The sequence below is a fragment of the Natrix helvetica genome (assembly GCF_964273705.1).
Source record: "Natrix helvetica genome assembly, chromosome: 3".
In the NCBI taxonomy this organism is placed as follows: domain Eukaryota; kingdom Metazoa; phylum Chordata; class Lepidosauria; order Squamata; family Natricidae; genus Natrix; species Natrix helvetica.
The window spans coordinates 106,207,373-106,225,981 of NC_138549.1; the positions used below are offsets into that span (position 1 = coordinate 106,207,373).

At 39.4% G+C, this 18,609-nt stretch overlaps 1 protein-coding gene across 1 annotated transcript in view; it reads right to left on the bottom strand.

The window, feature by feature from the left end:
- The window catches only part of HOOK1 (hook microtubule tethering protein 1), a 46,013-nt gene extending 31,025 nt beyond the window's left edge, over positions 1-14,988 (bottom strand). The window contains exons 1-3 of the mRNA XM_081946895.1: positions 14,833-14,988; positions 4,263-4,348; positions 898-970 (exon numbers count right to left, since the gene is read on the bottom strand). Coding sequence (XP_081803021.1) covers positions 898-970; positions 4,263-4,348; positions 14,833-14,883 — 210 coding nt within the window. The 5' untranslated portion in view covers positions 14,884-14,988. The remainder of the gene's footprint in view (positions 1-897; positions 971-4,262; positions 4,349-14,832) is intronic.
- Positions 14,989-18,609: the final 3,621 nt, after the last annotated feature.

Below are 18,609 nucleotides of genomic sequence, written 5' to 3' on the forward strand. Positions count from 1 at the left end.
CGCCGACGCTGTGCTGTTGCCGCCGCCGTTGCACCCAGATGGAAAGGGAGCCTTCACGCCCCCCTTTACGGAGCCTCGCGCCCCCCCTGGGGGGCGCGCCCCACTATTTGAGAACCACTGCACTAGCCTGTCTTATATTATCACATAATTGTTCCAATTATCAGAAAAGAGGTGTTTTATTTGAGAACCTTTATATTATGAAACATTATGAAACCTTATATTGAATCATTTTCTATGGTAATGTAATCTAAGGCATGAGTGGGCAATTAACTGCTCTGGATAGGCCTGTGAAGATGCATTGGCATGCATGTCCATATGTAAATTGAAAAAAAAAATAGCAACTGCCTTCAAAATAAAAGCAATGCAGTTACGTTGCATGCATGGCTTGGAAGGATCAGTCCACGCCTTCAGTGGCCATAGGAGGGATCGGTCTACCCACTTTCTGAAGTGCGAGAGGGGGTAAAGTACCTTCCCTCTCATTGGTACTTCTATATAATTTCTGACTGATCTCACTCAAGCTGGACAGGGACAACTGAAGGGCTGGATGTCTGTAAAATGTCCAGGTCTCATCTAGGGGTTTCAGATGCCTTAGCAACAGATGTCTTGGTTACTACTTGAACCCATAGCCTCAAAATAATCCACCAACCTGATCTATAGGAGAAACAAAAACCCATGCACAATCTGATACTTCTATGTTTACTGTTCATATACTAATCCAGGATCTTTCCCAAGGATATAAAGAAGTTTTAAAGATATATGCATCATGTTTGGTCTAGGAACCCTCTGAATCACAAGCAAGAAATATCACATACCGTAATCTAAATGTTTATTTGTATTTTTAACTTCAGCATTATAACCTAGGTAAATATTGTATGTATTGATAAGATACTCCATTACCTTTATTCTCCAGCTTTCACCAGCATTTTCTTTAATACGGCTTAGCCAAGCTTTGTCAAACCAGGCAGGATTGCTGAAATAAAATCAGTCTCTATTAATTTTTTTTTGGGGGGGGGGGTTGTGATGGTGGTGAAACTGAATTTCACCTGCCATCTTCAATCTTGTTTCGCTGCAATAAACAGGAAACAATCATGTCTTATGTAGCAAAGCAAACTGGACTGTATCTAGTGATATAGTGCTTTGTGGTTTAGGGGATACTTCTGAAAATTGAGTGGTGACAAGCACATGTGACTTTCGACTATATGCACCCCCAGAATAACTATGAAGTGACAACCACCTTGAAGAGCACTAAAAGGTAACAGGTAAAGATTCCCCTTGCACATATGTGCTAGTCATTCCCGACTGTAGGAGGTGGTGCTCATCTCCATTTCAAAGTCAAAGAGCCAGCACTGTCTGAAGACATCTTCGTGGTCATGTGGCTGGCATGACTAAATGCCGAAGGCACACGGAACGCTGTTACCTTCCCAACAAAGGTGGTTCCTATTTTTCTACTTGCACTTTTACATGCTTTTGAACTGCTAGGTTGGCAGAAGCTGGGATAAGTACCGGGAGCTCACTCTGTTATGCAACGCTAAGAATTCGAACCACAAAACTGCTGACTTTTCTGATCGACAAGCTCAGCGTCTTAGCCACTGAGCCACTGCATCCCTATAAGAGTACTAAAAGAGTATCTTTTCTTCTCACTTGCAATTTAAATTTAACTGCAAGTAGAATCTCTTATTTTCCTCCACAATAAGGAATGTTTCTCCCTAGGAATTTAGCTAACCAGCCATGTCCTTCTTCAGGATACAATACTATAAACTTTAGGAAACTCTAGGAAGCTAATTCAATTTTTCCTCCCCCTTTCCTTCTATTATGTTCTCAACATACATCCAATATTTTATGGTATTGTAAAGTTAATAATTATGTACAGCTTTTACTGGATAGAATAATAGTCTTCAGGGTTTTCCATATAAGTTTTTAAATATTGTTTTGTACTTTTACAAGTGATCTGAGCATGCTCGTATCTTCTCCATCTTCCCAGTCTCCTATGGTGGCCCAATTTCTGCAATTGTCACATTCTCCCTACATGTTTTCCCATAGAGTAATAGGATAACACATGATATTTTCAATATGGTAATGCATGATATTAATTTAATAATTCTTTTAAATAATTAACAGTCTCTCAGAAGTTTATTTTCATTTAATGGAGTCCATGCTTTAATATAACTCAGATAATTTAAAATTATTCAGAGTTGTCAAACTTTGCAACACACAAAGCCCTTAAAAGTGTTAAATCAGTGGTTCTCAACCTTCCCAATGCCGCGACCCTTTAATACAGTTCCTCATGTTGTCGTGATCCCCAACCATAAAATTATTTTCATTGCTACTTCATAACTGTAATTTTGCTACTGTTATGAATTGTAATGTAAATATCTGAAATGCAGGATGTATTTTCATTATTACAAATTGAACATAACTAAAGCATAGTGATTAATCTGCCAATCTTGGTTTGGGAGAAGATCAACCAAGCTGGGATTTTCCAGGATAAAACAACCTCCCTGCCTGCCTCCAGCAGCAGTTTGTGGTTTACATGAGTTTCACTTTATTAAGTTTACTTTTCTACATTCCGTTCCCCCCACCCACCCAGTTTTCTTTCTTTCTTTCTTTCCATGCCTCCCTCCCTTTCTTTCTTTCTATTCCCCCCTCCCTTTTCTTTCTTTCTTTCTATTCCCCCTCCCTTTTCTTCTTTCTTTCTTTCCATTCCTCCCTCCCTCCCTTTTCTTTCTTTCTTTCCATTCCTCCCTCCCTTTTCTTCTCTTTCCATTCCTCCCTCCTTCCCTTTTCTTTCTTTCTTTCCATTCCTCCCTCCCTCTTTTCTTTCTTTCTTTCTGTCCAATATCCCTCCCTTTTCTTCTTTCTTTCTTTCCATTCCTCCTTCCTTCCCTTTTCTTTTCTTCTTTCTTTCTTTCTTTCTTTCTTTCTTTCTTTCTTTCTTCTTTCTTTCTTTCTTTCTTCTTTCTTTCTTTCTTTCCATTCCTCCCTCCATTCAATCGATTTAACACAGATTAAGAAGTTGCCCTTTAAATGGGATTTTAAACAGAGACTTAAGCTACATCAAACTATGCTTCTATCCTGAGTGGAATTCCTCGGGATGGAAGGAATGGGTGGGCGGGGCCTGTCCTCCCCTCCGGCCTCTCCTGCCAGCCCTTCCTGGTGGCCAAAAAGCCTCTGAGTTCAGTTTAGCCCGCAGGACAGGACCGGCGGCGGGAGCAGCAAAGGCAGCGTCCTGGCCCAAGGCAGCTTTAATCCCGGCATGTGCCTGCTTGGGCAAGAACCCATCCCGCCAGCTGAAGTGGGTGGCCCGACTGCCCCACCGGTCTCCTGTTTTCCGGGCGCCTTCGAGCCCCTGTGCAGGCGGCTGGGCTGAAGTTGGATGTCCGTTGGAGCCGAGGCTGATCCGCCACCCAGAACCCCCCATCTCTCTCCCCCTTCAGCACCTCGACCTTTTCCTGGCGTGGACACCGGGCGGGGCGGCGTCTGGGTTGCGCCCAGAGTGAGGAGGAGGCGGCTTCACCACCTGGCACTCTTCATGCACCTGCTGCTTCATGACGCGCTCCTGAGCATGGGCGAAGCCAGTGGAGGTGGATGGTCTTAGACGACCCCTATGAAAGGGTCGTTTGACCCCCAAAGGGGTCATGACCCACAGGTTGAGAACCGCTGTGTTAAATGAATGTGTGCATCCCCCACGAGTAAAACTAAATAAGTAATTACATTATGATCATTATGATCATTTCTAGCCATCTCTTATGTTTTGTTCAAGATTTAGCTCCCTATTTGGCCTGAGAAAGCCCACTTCCAGCTTGCCCACCCAGTATGCTTCAGTATGCCTATGTAATACCTCTGCTTCACGAGATGCACTAGTTGTCAGTCTTTTTCTGGGTTCATATCAAGGTATTGGTTGTTACCTATACAGCTCTACTTGGCATTTAGCATAGTTACCTGATGGATTGCTTGTTTCCCATATATCTAGCCAACTGATGCAGCACTGGTACATTCTAGTTCCTTTGATTAAAGAATATCATCTATTGAGAAGAAGTGCACCTTCTCTGTAGCATCATCTATTCTCTGGAATGAAGTGTTCTCCTTATTTTGCTGTTCATTAGAAAAGCTCTTCAACCACACCTTTGATAAGGGAATTGAAATTCCTTGCTTCATTCTATCTGTTCTGTCATTCTTGTCACTTCTTTTTAATTGTATTGAAATTTCACTGTTGGGAATCAGGTGGCATGTAGGTTCAATAATGAAAAATAATAACAACTTACATTTCATGAAGAACATATGCCAGAGCTACACCATTTGTTAAGTCCTGTACTTCTTTGCAGGGTTTAGCAATATTAAATGTCTGCAGCTGGAGGAAAAGAAATCACAAAGTGATTAGGATAGCAAACAAATAAAAAATAATATCACCATTATACATAAAAGTAGCCCATCATACTGTGGATGCGAAGTAGGCTAGCTGAATGGTCGATTGGCAAATTATATGTAGAATGAATCTTTGCTCAATCTAATTAATAATCTCAATCCATTTTAATAGAACTCAGAGCAAACATTTCATCTGTACAGATATATTAAAAGGGAGGGTACTAAACTTTGTTTAGACTTTGAGTAGATTTATGAACAAGAATTCTTGAAATTTTAATAGCCTCTTGGGCATTTTTGAGACCAGACTTCATATGTGTTGAATGTTTCGTTTACAGACTGACAGATAAGGCAGTCATGGCATGTGGTGATTTTCCCGGCTACCCATGAAAGACATTGGACACAAGGATTGTCCTTGGGATGGGTAGCCCAGAGCAAAGCCCGGCACACCCTATTTATTCAAATACACAAGAAAGTCTAAAGCACCAAAAGATAATTAGTTACACGTAAAAGTACACATAAGAAGTTAATTATCACCATTCAAAGAATCAAGGTTCCTTACAGACAATCCACATATCCTGTCAGACATGAGTACGTGACCAAGAGCACAACCAATTCAATCCCACAACTCCCCCTTTTTTTTCCCTTCACTTGCCATAAGCTCATCTTGGCTGCTTGAGTACATAATTGTCCTTTTTCCAGATACCATATTCCTACATACAGACATCAAAGATGGAATACATTGAATACAACAGCAAAACAGCACAAGGGCTACAACCACCATGATTCCAGTGGAAATTATGCTCCGAATCCAGGACCCATCAGGCAACCAGGACCACATGGCTCCCCATATGTCTACGGCACCCGAACCGGTCCCTTGGAGCGGATTATTCTTGATCATATCTTCCATAACTTGCACTGTTTTAGTGATATTAGGTGAATTATCATGTATATACATACAGCAATGAGAATGAATTAAAGCACACACACCTCCCTTAGCAGCCAAAATAATATCAAGAGCATATCGATTTTGCAAAGTAACTTCTCTTATCTCTTTCAATTCCTGATTAATAAGTTTAACACTTAATATGGTTTCATTAAACATGGCAACAGTCCAATTATTCAAAATATGCAAATCTCTATAATGGAGGTAAAATTGCTCGACTGAATTGTGTGTCTAAATTACCCCCCAAAGAAAGAGGAGATTCGATGTTATCCCTTTTGTTGCGAAGTCGAGTGTTAGGTAATTTATCAATAGCATAAACCACAGGAATCACCAAGCCAAAAGTACAAATTCCTTTCCAGTCCTTAGGGAGTTGACGATATCCTTCGTTTCCGCACAGGAGCCACATGCCATTTGGCACGGCAACTTTTCCAGATGAGTTAGCTATGGTGATTAAAGTTTCTATAAAGCTACAAGCCCAATATTCGGTCACTGTCATATTCTCATTACTTTCGTAGATCGTGGAGCCCTTTGTACTTCCGCTTTTGGCAGTCAACTGACTCATTATAGCAGAACATCTCTGAGAGGAACTCCAAATATGAGTCTTATTACAGTGGGACCAATTCCCCATGCTGATGGCATTGGAAAACAACCCAAATGATTGGAAACAAATAGAAGCACTCTCTCTCAATTTTAAATGAACCTTAGCTGATATACTATATGTGTCCTCAAACTCAGGCATAAAGGTTTTCCACCCACTAAAATTAAAAGGCAACCCATGTAATGTTAACCCTCCCCTTGCATCCCCAGGCATATGCATACAAATCCAACAATTTGTAAGATTCAATTTTTTAGCAGTCTTAGCAACATCCTTTACGAAATTATTATTGTTCCAAAGATCATCTCCAAGGTCTCCTGCTTTGCCAATATATTGTTCAATGGTTGGTTTCAGGTAATTGGCTTCAGGTAAACATTCACATCACTGGACAGCTGTTTTGGCAAGATTGTATTGGCCACTGTGCTGTCTGTAAAGTCATCTTGGTCATCTCTGGAACTGGATTTGAGAACTGGTATGACAATGTTCTTGGCTGGACAAGCATCACATGCTAGAATCCACAAAGATCTGTAGAAGCAAGCACAGCATGTCCTTGTCCGCCTTGCGGGGGAGGCAAACAAACTTTTTAAAATCTATTATGTTACCTATGCCAAATTAGCCAAATTGGGGTACACCAAATTGTTAGGTACCCAAAATCCCTCCTTTTTTATTTGTTTGAGAAAACAGTCCTTAAAGGACCAATTAACACATTCCACAATGGCTTAACCTGTGGAATTGTAAAAGAAAAAAACCCAAAATTTAAAACAATTGTTCCAATTAGTACAAGAGTACAAAAAAGGCCAATGAAAAATAGGCCAGGCCATTATCAGTCTTGAAAAAGAAAAGTTTGCCCAAGGCAGTAAAGGCTGAAAAAAGGTGAGAAAAAAACATGATTAGTTGTTCCTTCTCAATAAAATGTGGCCAAAAAAATAATAATAATAGATAAATGGATTGACTTCTAAGGAGCCAAAAAAGAAACATAGGTGACATCCTTTGCCATAGTGATTAAAGGCCAAATCATGGGGATTAAGTTCCGTTTCCCCAGAGGGGGATGCCCCAAAACACTAGGGGCAAGATGAAACAATTTGCTTGACCTGGTTGAGTGGCATAAGGCAAAATTGCGCCAGTCCCCAGGCATTTTGATGAAAAAATTATCAAAAAAAATCTGAAGAAAAAACATAGTTAAAAAAATTACCTAGAAAATTAAAAATAAGTTGACACACATAATAAAAGTCAGAAATATAGTTTAAAAGTTTGTTAAAAAAGATGTGAAAAGTTAAAATAGTAACAGACAATTTTTAGTGTTGCAAGAACAACGGTATTGCGAGATAGGAAAAGAAGTCTGTAAACACGCAAGCCAAAGAACTTCAGGCAAATGAGATGAAATACAGACTACATAGTCAGTTAAAGCACACTGAAGAAAGAAGTTATTCTGAAAACAAAATTAAAAATCAGATTTTGGAATAGGAAAAATAATATTAATTAAATCAGTCCAATTTCTACAACAAACCCAAGGTTATTAATTCAACAACTGCCTAAAAAATAATAATGGCAAGACATTTTAAAACGGAGTCTTTTTATCTTAAAAATATTAAAAGAATAAGCTGACAAGTTACGCAAACCACAAATGGAATGCTCAAAATCTCATTAATCTTTTCAACTGTGACAAGGGCACGAAAAAGAGGAAACCCAAACAAAGGTTCCCCAATAGCTGCCTTAAATTAATTAGCAAAATACCTCCGTGTGCATTTAAACAAAGAAAAATTTGGAGCAAAAAAATTGTAACATTTCATGCAGTTATGCTTTTTTTCTGGAACAATCTGCAATACAATACAATATAATACAATACAATAACAGAGTTGGAAGGGACTCTGGAGGTCCTCTAGTCCAACCCCCCTGCCTAGGCAGGAAACCCTATACCATTTCAGACAAATAACCATTCAACATTCTCTCAAAGACCTCCAGTGTTGGGGCATTTACAACCCCTGGAGGCAAACCGTTCCATTGACCAACTGCTCTTAGAGGCATTCACAGGTATCACTGGGGCGTTTCATACACACACTCATGGTAAAAATGAGCAGACACTCATTCTCCCCGCCTTTCCTACTTCCCTCCAAAGAATGACCCAGAAGGAAGATTGGGGGGGGGGGGGAGAGAAATTCACACAGGCAATCACATGGATCTCTGGATCCATTCACTTATCACTCCCTGGGGCATGGGGGACACGTACTCACATTCATACTGCAATCAGACCTTCATGCTTGCTCATGCCAAACAATCATAGGTATTTCAGGAAGCTTTTTTTCACAAGCCACTAAGCTTCATTTTCTTTTATTAGAGGATCTCACCCTCCCTTCAGGTTTGGAAATGATAACACACATGCATACACACACATACCATTAAACAACTTTGTAACTTACTGTTTCTTTATATGAAAAGGAATCAAACTACATTCATACCAACATTTACCATCAACATACTCACATTTGCACTGCAATCATTAATTTCACATACAAAAATCCAATTTCATTCTTTCTTCATGCAAAGCAGTTATTACAATTACTTCAGGGAGCTGTACATAAGCCAATGAGCTCCATTTTCTATAAATAAAAGATCTCAACTTCCCTCCAGGTCTGGAAATGATCACACACACACACACATGGCCAGAAAATCAGCAAATTTGTTGACAAAATCTAAACCAAACTGTCTTCTGGAAGCCAGGTTTTTACTTTAGGACTAATAGAGTAGGTTGGTCAGAAAAATGTGCAGAGGTTCTTTTTTACTCAGGTTGAAGGCAAACCTTTAGTAGGAATTTCCTTCATTTCATACATGCACACACAAGGCAACACTCTCCTCCTCCCCCCAAAAGGAAAAAAAAATCTATACTCAACTGAAGAGTACAATCTTCTAGGGCTGAAAGACATGAAAACAAGGTTCCCTCCCCCACAGAAAAGGCATTGTTGGAGGATTAGAGGTAAAGGAGCGTGGGGGGGGGGGGGAGATAGCTTGCAGACAGAGTTTGAAAAATAAAACCATCAGTTACTAAACAGATAAACATTATGGGAATATCACAGATGAGAAATGGAGTCTGGATTCACATGCTTCAGGAAAGAAATGAACAGGTAAAATCATTTAGACACACAATAAAGGCAAGGATGAAACTTTTTTAACTGCCAGGAAATCTCTTCCCAGCTCCAAGCCGTTTCTCTCCTTAATCAGTTTTATTTCTTTCTCTTTCAACTGACCTGCTTTCCCATTAAGCTGAAAATAAAAATAATTTCGCCTAGTTATCTCCCTTATCTCCTTGACGTGTTCTAACCGAACTGTTGAGAGATCACCACTCATACTTACGTAGAATCAGAGTCGACCCGCGACAACCTGATGGAGCTCTGGTCCAAGTCCTGGCGAAAGTAGAGTGGAAGGCGGACGCATTGGGGGGAATCCCGTTGGATTTTCCCTTTCCAATCACGTCGGGGTCACCACTTGTGGTGATTTTCCTGGCTACCCATGAAAGACATTGGACACAAGGATTGTCCTTGGGATGGGTAGCCCAGAGCAAAGCCCGGCACACCCTATTTATTCAAATACACAAGAAAGTCTAAAGCACCAAAAGATAATTAGTTACACGTAAAAGTACACATAAGAAGTTAATTATCACCATTCAAAGAATCAAGGTTCCTTACAGACAATCCACATATCCTGTCAGACATGAGTACGTGACCAAGAGCACAACCAATTCAATCCCACAATGGCAGACCTACGTGTCTGATAATTTTGATTAACCTGGAATGAAAGACTATACTTCTGCCAAGTGATTTTTTTCTCAGAAGAGTAATTTTTCTATTATTAAAAATATTTCCAACAATATTTGAATATCTGAAAGTATTAGGTGGAATCCAATGTTCCACAAAAGGATTTTGTCTTTTCAGCATTCCTGCTGCCCTTTCTTACTTTCTTGTTGTAAACAGAGGAATCTGCAGATCCTAAGGAGAAGATTCATCTAAGGACAACTGCGAGAACATTAATCTTCCCTTTGTATTATGGCAAGAAAATCAGTTTGTACTAGTAGAAATACACTTTCTGCTCATAGTTTTATTCCTTGCCTCACTTAAGTAGAATCCTTGGTACTGCATTGCCATCATACTATATACAGGATCTGAATACTTAGGATGTACATGCATTGTTCCAATACAGGGCACTGAAAGGAACCTGTTCATTACAATCATGCATATGCTATAATATGCTTAGGTGGCAACAACTATTTCATTTGCACTAATCTGAAAAATATCCAAAGTTCAGTATTTTAGTTTCCCCAGCATTCCTATATTCTTATAATCGGTTTGTTCTTAGGCAACTGAAAATTATTCAGATACCCTTAGTCCTCATTCTAAGCATACTTTCTGATTAAAACTACATGTTCTATAATGCACATGTCTCAGGGGTGGGTTCCTGCCAATTATAACCTCTTCTATAGAAGAGGTTCCACAAATCTACAGTGCCATTTAGAACCGGTTCCAGCTCCCTCCCCCTGCCCGTCCACACATCATCAAGATGAAGAGCGAGAGGAGGAATTCGGGAGTTGAAGTCCACAAGTCTTAAAGCTGTCAAATTTGAACACCCCTGGGGTTTTTTTTCCTAAATGGTGCAAAGGTCTTGTAACTTGACAGCTTTAAGACTTGCTTCAAATGCCCGAGTTTCTGAGCCAACATTTTGGTTGCTAAGCAAGAGCGTTGTTAAGTGAGTTTCACCACATTTTACAAGTTGGCCATTTCCAACAGTCATATGACTGGTAAGCCACTCCCACTCAGCCACATGGCTGGCAAGCCACTCCCACAAAGCAGGCCACACATACAGAAGAGGTTCTAAAAAATTTTGAAACCCACCACTGACATGCCTCTACGGAGAAACAGTAATTATTTACTCTTAATATTTTTTAATGTTATTGGCAGCCACTTTCCTCCAGAGTTTTCAATTTTTATCTCTTAGCAAAAGCATACATTTATACTTAATATAAGAAAATATGACAGCATATCTTCTGGAGAGTCTATGAAACATAAATTGACAGACACTATTGGTTTGTTATGATGGTTAATTTATAACTTTTAGTTTTTTATGGATATCTTATTATATTTGTATTACTGTTTCATTGATTGTCAGAAAATTAACTAATTACAGTTTGGGGCAGCAATTTACTTTCTTACTTATTTCGTATATGATGAGACCATGACAAAAGAGAAGTACACAATCCACACAATTATATACAAAATTTATGCAGTGGCCTCATAACTGGATGCCCAATTCAGCTATCCAGGTAATTATATTAGATTTGCATTTGCAGCAGGAACAGCAAATACAAACCTAATATAATAAAGATGTGCAGCTTATACTATTTTGCTGTAAACAGTATTAATTTTTTTATTCTATAGGAAAAAAGATTAAGGTTCCCTCCCCCCCAAAAAGTAATTCTGCATAATCAAGAATTACATACAAGTATTAAGATTGACAAGAAATGGTGGGAAGTTCAAGTGTTAAAAATGTGCACTTCCACCTAACTATCTATTAGGATGAAAAAAAATGCAAAGGGATGTAAAGTGACAAAAGCTGTTAACAAACCAGTTTTCTACCTTTTCGTTATATCCTTTCACACTTGGCTTCCTTTCGTCTAAAACCCAGAAACTCTTTCATATGATACAAAGAAATATTTAAAAACAAAACAAAAACTGGTTATAAACTAATTTGAATGTTTTGGGAACAGCTAAACTAATGTTTTTCAAATTGTGTACCATGGAACATTGGCCTTCTATAGAAACGAATACAGGTGTTCATTTCAAAATCTTCACTGACTGTCTAATTGCTTGGAAATCAAGAATTTTAGTAATTAAAATAAATTTAGGAAATTTAAGTAATTGGCTGAGAGAGAACTTGGTTTTGTTTTTGGTTTAACCTTGAAAGTATTTTTCTGCTTCATTAGGCTACCAATTTAGAAGCACCAGTCATTTTCATTTATTGCTCTATTGTAGGAATTCTAGAGTCTCTTGTGAACTACAAAACCACCATCTGCAGCACTTGAGTAGTGCATATTCCCTTCTTCTAGAATACTGCCATATTCTTTTGGGTTCAAAATCCATTTATAATTATAATCAACCCAGTCAGTGGTAGTCCATGAATAAGAAAATGTGACCTATTTAATTTCCAATAATTATGGTTTTGGGTTTAAATCAAACACACTGTTCAAATGCCTTTTTGTTTGATATATTTGTATGAAAAAGATTTTTTGTACTATGTTGTAAAAAAAAAAACCAGGCAAGGAAACTAATCAGTAAAGTCACAGTTGCTTAATTTGGACTGTATCTTATTTCTGATGGCATGGCAATAAAAGTAACTAACTAGTAGCTTTTACTTGCTAAGTTGTAAATTACTTATCTCTAACAATATGAAAGCATTTCCATAAAAAAACTATTATTGCTCTGGCACAAAGATCACTTTAAATTACTCTTAAAACCTACAGTTAGTCATCACAGCCCCATCACTGATGTTAAACCTGTCAAATTTTATGTCATGCGTTTGTAAAACAAGTAATAAATCAAATATAACTTCTTCCTCATCACATACAAGAAATAATAAAAAAGATAACTTGAATATGTATATTATACATACATACATGCACATGCACACACATACATTCTTTTTAGAACAGGAATCAGAATTTCATTTTTAATGTGTTCCAGTGTGTACACAAAAAAAGTGACAATAAAGGTTGTCTCATCTCATTTCTTAAATCAAGCTTCTAATATGCACACTGTAACTCAATTTTTGAAATATTTTTATCTCACTTTTATTTTTATAAATAACTCAAGGCGACAAACATATCTAATACTCCTTCCTCTTCCCATTTTTCCCCACAATAGGTGAGTTGGGATGAGCAAGAATGATTGGCTCAAAGCCACCCAGCTGACTTTCATGCCTAAAGCAGAACTCAGTGCCTTCTATTTTCTAGCCTGGTGCCTTAAACAACTAGATCAAACTGGTTCAATTAAAACTTTTTTTTTCCACAATAAAAGAGCAAAGGGACAATAATGGCTTATTTATCTAAACATCACCAGTAACTTCATTATTATAAAAAGAAAAAACAATATTAAGCTATCTGATTGCAAGTATTAGATAATAAATGAAACAGAACTGAGTGGAATGCAAGTTACAATAAAGGATTGGGTTATTATTAGATTATTTGAATGCTGTTTTAACTATAATATTGTAAATGAGATTTGTGCAGTGTGCAAATATTTAATAAGGAAGATTGATAACAATTTTGTTGATTTCTTGATTTTATGTTTTTTAACCACCAATGTTATAACTTATGGAGGGGAAAAAAACAATCAAATACCTTGCAATGAAAGTTTTAAAAAAAGTTTCTAATTCCAAAACAAGATAGAACCTGTTTCCGGAAACAGCAGACAGGCACATCCTCTATATACATGCTCAAAAATGCCTGCTTGAATATTCACGTTCTCCATGTGAATATTTTCAGTATCCTTACTTTTAGATCCTGCAGAGTAGTAAAAGTCATCTTAATTCATATAGAATTCCCTCACCACTGTCAAGCCATTCACTATTAGTCTTCTCATCATCCCTATCACCCATCTCCTCCCACTTATGATTGCAGGACTGTAACTTTGTTGCTTGTATCCTTACGATTTATATTGATATTGTTTCCTGATTGCTTATTTGTACCCTATGACTATCATTAAGTGCTGTACCTTATGATTTTTGATGAATATATCTTGTCTTTTTATGTACACTGAGAGCATATGCACCAAAGGCAAATTCTTTGTGTGTCCAATCACACTTTGTCAATAAAGAATTCTATTCTATTCTATAAGTCTTCAGGTGCATGTTGTTGGTCTATATTCCATTTCCTACCACAGCTAGTAAAATGTCTCAGTTTATTTTCAAAACCAAAGAAAAGCTGAAAGACCTACCCTAAGTTTTCCATTGGCAATATATGAAAAACCATTAGTGACAGCTTTAAAAACAAGTAACATTTTCACACAAGCTTTGACAGAACCTGAAAGGACACTGGAAAGCTGCTATCAGCCTTTAGATTTTTTTTCCTGGCCCTTTGACAAGTACATCTCTGTAAAGGAGTGGGGATTCATATCCCTCGCATTATCTTCCATGATTTCCTAGCGCTGCTTCCTAGAAAAATCCGATATGGAAGGAAAACAAGATTCACTCCATATTGACTATTGAAAGGCGGCATTGGAAACCTGTGTGTCTAAAAGTGCTCTGACACAGAAGCCCATTTAGGGTTCAAATGCCCCCCTTTCCCCCTCCCTCTCTCCAAACAGGTTACACTGGAGAATTACTCAGTGGGTATCCCATTGAGAACCATTTTTAAAACTTTTATCGACCCACCAAAGGGAAATTCTCCCTGCAAAGAGGCTCCCCATATAAGCGTAACCCATACGCGTACGGTGCAAACCAACGCACCCCGGCCCATTTTCATGCGGAAGGGAGATCAAGGCAGCGTTAAACACGCAGGCCAGAGAGACGGGTTTGCGGGGAGCCAGATTGCAGCGCCAAGGTAGACCGTCCGTGACCGTCTGAACACGGCAACCCGCATCGAGTCTGTGAGAAGAGCAAGAGAAAGCGAAGCGGGAGAGGAGCGCGGAGATCTCCATATTGGATCTGCAACTCCGCTCCAGGGCAATATTGCCGTCACCTGTGCAGAACGGCGCCTTCCCGCAACACCAGCCCTCCCCAACGTCGGGTGGTTTCGCGACGGCGAGTCCGAAGGGCGCGCGGAACCGGCTCGAGGCGACTAGGAAGAGGGTTAAGGGAGGGGGGAGTGATGGGGGCTCCTGCTCGAATTAGACCAAGAGGCGGGGGGGAGGGTCCCCCTTCCCTCCCCCTCCCTCCACCCCCCACCACTTACCCAAAGGATGAGGCTGTCGCACAGCAGCTGGTCGGCAGGCTTCCCTTCCATGGCGGCGGCCTGTCCGCACGAGATGACAACCGCGGCGGAAGCAACAGCGCCGCCACCAGGGCTCCCTATGCAATGCACAATGCGCCAACGCCGAGAACAATGCGCAGGTTACGTGTCAGCGGCGGCCGGTGTTACCTTAACTTTAACCACTCCCCCTCCCCCATTCACCGGCCAAGCATTTAGTCCCTCCCCTCGTCAGGTTTGTCCCTGAGGGTTCGTGCGGGTGTTTGACGCGGGAGCCAGCCAATTAGGAGTTAGGAAAATCAGGCCGGTACGAGGCTTCATTGGGAAGCTTCCAGTCTCTTTGGAGTCCATCCAAAAGGCGGCTCCCGGGGGACGTTTGCATCGAATGGGAAAGGAGGCGGGGGGGGGGGAGAAGACCTCGCAGGGATTGGCTACGGCGCCCCCTGCAGGATTGATGCGGGAGCGCTTGGTCTTGCGGAGCATTCGCCGGAGAGTTGTGGACCGTTCTGTCCATCAGTCCCCCCTCCCCTTCCAAGTTTTTTCCTTTCTTTGGGACGCTTTTCCCTCGCCCGCACCACCTGATAGAAACACGATGGATTACAAACCCAAGCCCGACGTAGGCTTTTACCTGCAGAGTCCTAGGTGGGGAACCAGTGGTCTCCCACTTGCTTTGGAGAGCGTGTTTGGGAGTCTCTTCCTTACCGCTGAGATTAACAACGCTACCTTTCAGCCAGTGGGAAACCCCCCCTAACAGAAGCTCTGTTGCCGATTTCTGTTCTGCCACAATTATGACGCCAGCAAGCGTTCCTGTCTGTAGAGTGTGGTTGTGGGTCATGTAAATGAAAGGGATTGGTGGATCCCCGTGGCTTTGCTTCACTTCCTATGGGACATCGCCTGCTGGAGGAAAGCAACTGTAAATCACTACTCTAAAGACCCAACACCTCTCCCACCAGCCATCAGCACCCAAATCAGCATCCACGGTTCACATCAGACCAACAATCAAGTAAACAATACCCCAACCAAGAAACTGCCAAAAAAGCCAAACAGCCCAACCAAAGAATCTCTTAAGACCATCCCCCACAGACACAGACAGGATGAGCCACCAGAATATAAACTTGACATCTGACAGTCCTTACTAGCACTGATGATGTTAACCTAGTTTGGGTAACGAAACATCTGCAAGGAAACAAGCAAGCTCAGAGAGCACCAAGGACCCCTCCGCTCTAAATCACTATAATGGGATGCGGCAAATTTAGACAGATGCTTAAAACAGCCGGTACAATTTATGTGTGGATATATCTGCCTTTGAGTCAGTGTTGACTCCTGGGGATAGCTTGGACAGTCCCTGAAGTATACTTGGCAATTTTTTAAAAGTGATTTGCCATTTTTTCCTTCCTGAGGCAGAGAGAGAGAAAGTGACAGATCTGAGGCCATCCCGCTGGCTGTGTGCCTAAATAGAGACTAGAACTCACAGTCTCCCAGTTTCTAGTGTGGTGTTGGAGTACTGCGCCAAACTAACTCATATACACTGGTGTGCATGCACACACATATACATGCACAGAAATATCAAGTAATAATGTGATGGAGATTTTAATATCAAGTAAAGACAAAAACCTTTATTAGGAAATACATACCTTGATTTATTCTATGCCCTTCATTCATTTTTTATTTATTTCTAATGCTATATTTAACCTTGAAGAGAAAGTCAAATAATCAAAATTATTCTAGCATTAATATCTGAAATCATAATGATAGAATATTCAGAATATAGAAACTGTATACATACATTGCACAAAAGAAATGCACTTAATACTTTTCTTATTAAGTGGAGAGTGCATGCTACACACCATTACAAAACACTTAAGTTTACTCTCATTAGGATCTTTACCAGGAGTATAATAAAATATACTGACAACAACCATAAAGATCTATGGAAATTAAATGTCAGTTTAATTAATTAGGGAGGAATTTGATCTTTCACAAGAAGTGGTTTTTTTTCCCATTCTACTGAGTTGCCAAAACTAATCCAAGTATTGAGAGTTATTAAGTAACTCAAAACCACACCACATAATACAATACAATGCAATACAATAGCAGAGTTGGAAGGGGCCTTGGAGGTCTTCTAGTCCAACCCCCTGCCTAGGCAGGAAACCCTATACCGTTTCAGACAAATGGCTATCCAACATCTTCTTAAAGACTTCCAGTGTTGGGGCATTCACAACTTCTGGAGGCAAGCTGTTCCACTGATTAATTGTTCTCACTGTCAGGAAATTTCTCCTCAGTTCTAAGTTGCTTCTCTCCTTGATTAGTTTCCACCCATTGCTTCTTGTTCTACCCTCAGGTGCCTTGGAGAATAGTTTTACTCTCTCTTCTTTGTGGCAATCTCTGAGATATTGGAACGCTGCTGATTTTTCATATCCAATAATATACAAAAAGGAGCAAACAGATATGGTGAAATACTGAATGCAGAGGGTGAACTTAAATCTATGCAAGACTTGGAACAGGAAGGGATCAAGATGAATTGGTTTTCATATGTGCAAATACAATCTAGATACAATAAAGATTGTAAAACGGAAGGTTTCTATGATAAAATGACTGAGCTAGATAAAATTTTGACGTGCTGATGAAAAAGTGATTAAAAAAATATATGGACAATTGCTAGAGGTTAAACTAGAGGAAGAACAAGTTAAAGAACCTATGCTAGCTTGGGAGAAAATTTTGGGACATGGGATTGTATAAGATGTTTTACAGGTGGCATTTACCCCCCTACGAGAATAGCAAGAATGTTCAAGAACAAATCTGAAAAGTGTTGGAAATGTCATCAGACACCGGGCTCATATTACCATATGTGGTGGACTTGCAGAGAAGCTAAACGATATTGGACTAAAATTCACACGTGGTTGGAGAAAATGATGCAAAAACACATAGACTTTAAACCAGAGATTTTTTTATTGGGAATTATACCAGAAATATACAACAAAGACTTGAAATATTTGATTGCAAATGTCTTTAACGGCTGCTAGAATTGTATTTGCAAAAAATTGGAAAAATGAGAAAATACCAACACAGGAGGAAGTTATTCGAAAAATAATGGAATGTGCTGAAATGAGTAAATTGGCATTTGAAATTAGAGAACAAGAAGATGAACAATTTTATAAGGTATGGGATTTATCAGTGGTTAGAAAAAAAACATGGAAATGAAAAATGTTGGAGAATTTTTTATACTGTAAGAATAATAGAATGATATAGGTGATATTATAAAGGTATATTATTAAATAGACTAAGAATTATGCAATTATATGAACCCAATACCTAGAATGATTTTTTAAATGAAGGAATAACAATTGTAACTGAACAAATGATGTACGATGATAATAAGGTATCTATGTATATTTGATGGATAATTTGTGATTTTATATACAACTGAAAGTGGTGAATATGGAAAGAATGCACAAAAGCCTGTAACCAAACGACATGCTACATGTAATCGATGAAGGTTTTATGTTTTATGTTTTGTTTGTTTTTGTCTGTTTAAAAATAAAAAACTTTTACAAAAAAAAGTTTAAAGGAGGGACAGTGAGAACTGTATCGCACAGGGAATCATAGCGGATGACACTAAAAGCTACAATCTCCATGCCCAACCTCTTTCATTAAACAAATAAATAACATGGATGTAAGCTACGTTGAGCTCCTGGAAAACTTGTCGTACAGAAATATTACAGTTCCTACATTTAAGATGTCAAGGAGAAAACTAGGTTAGAA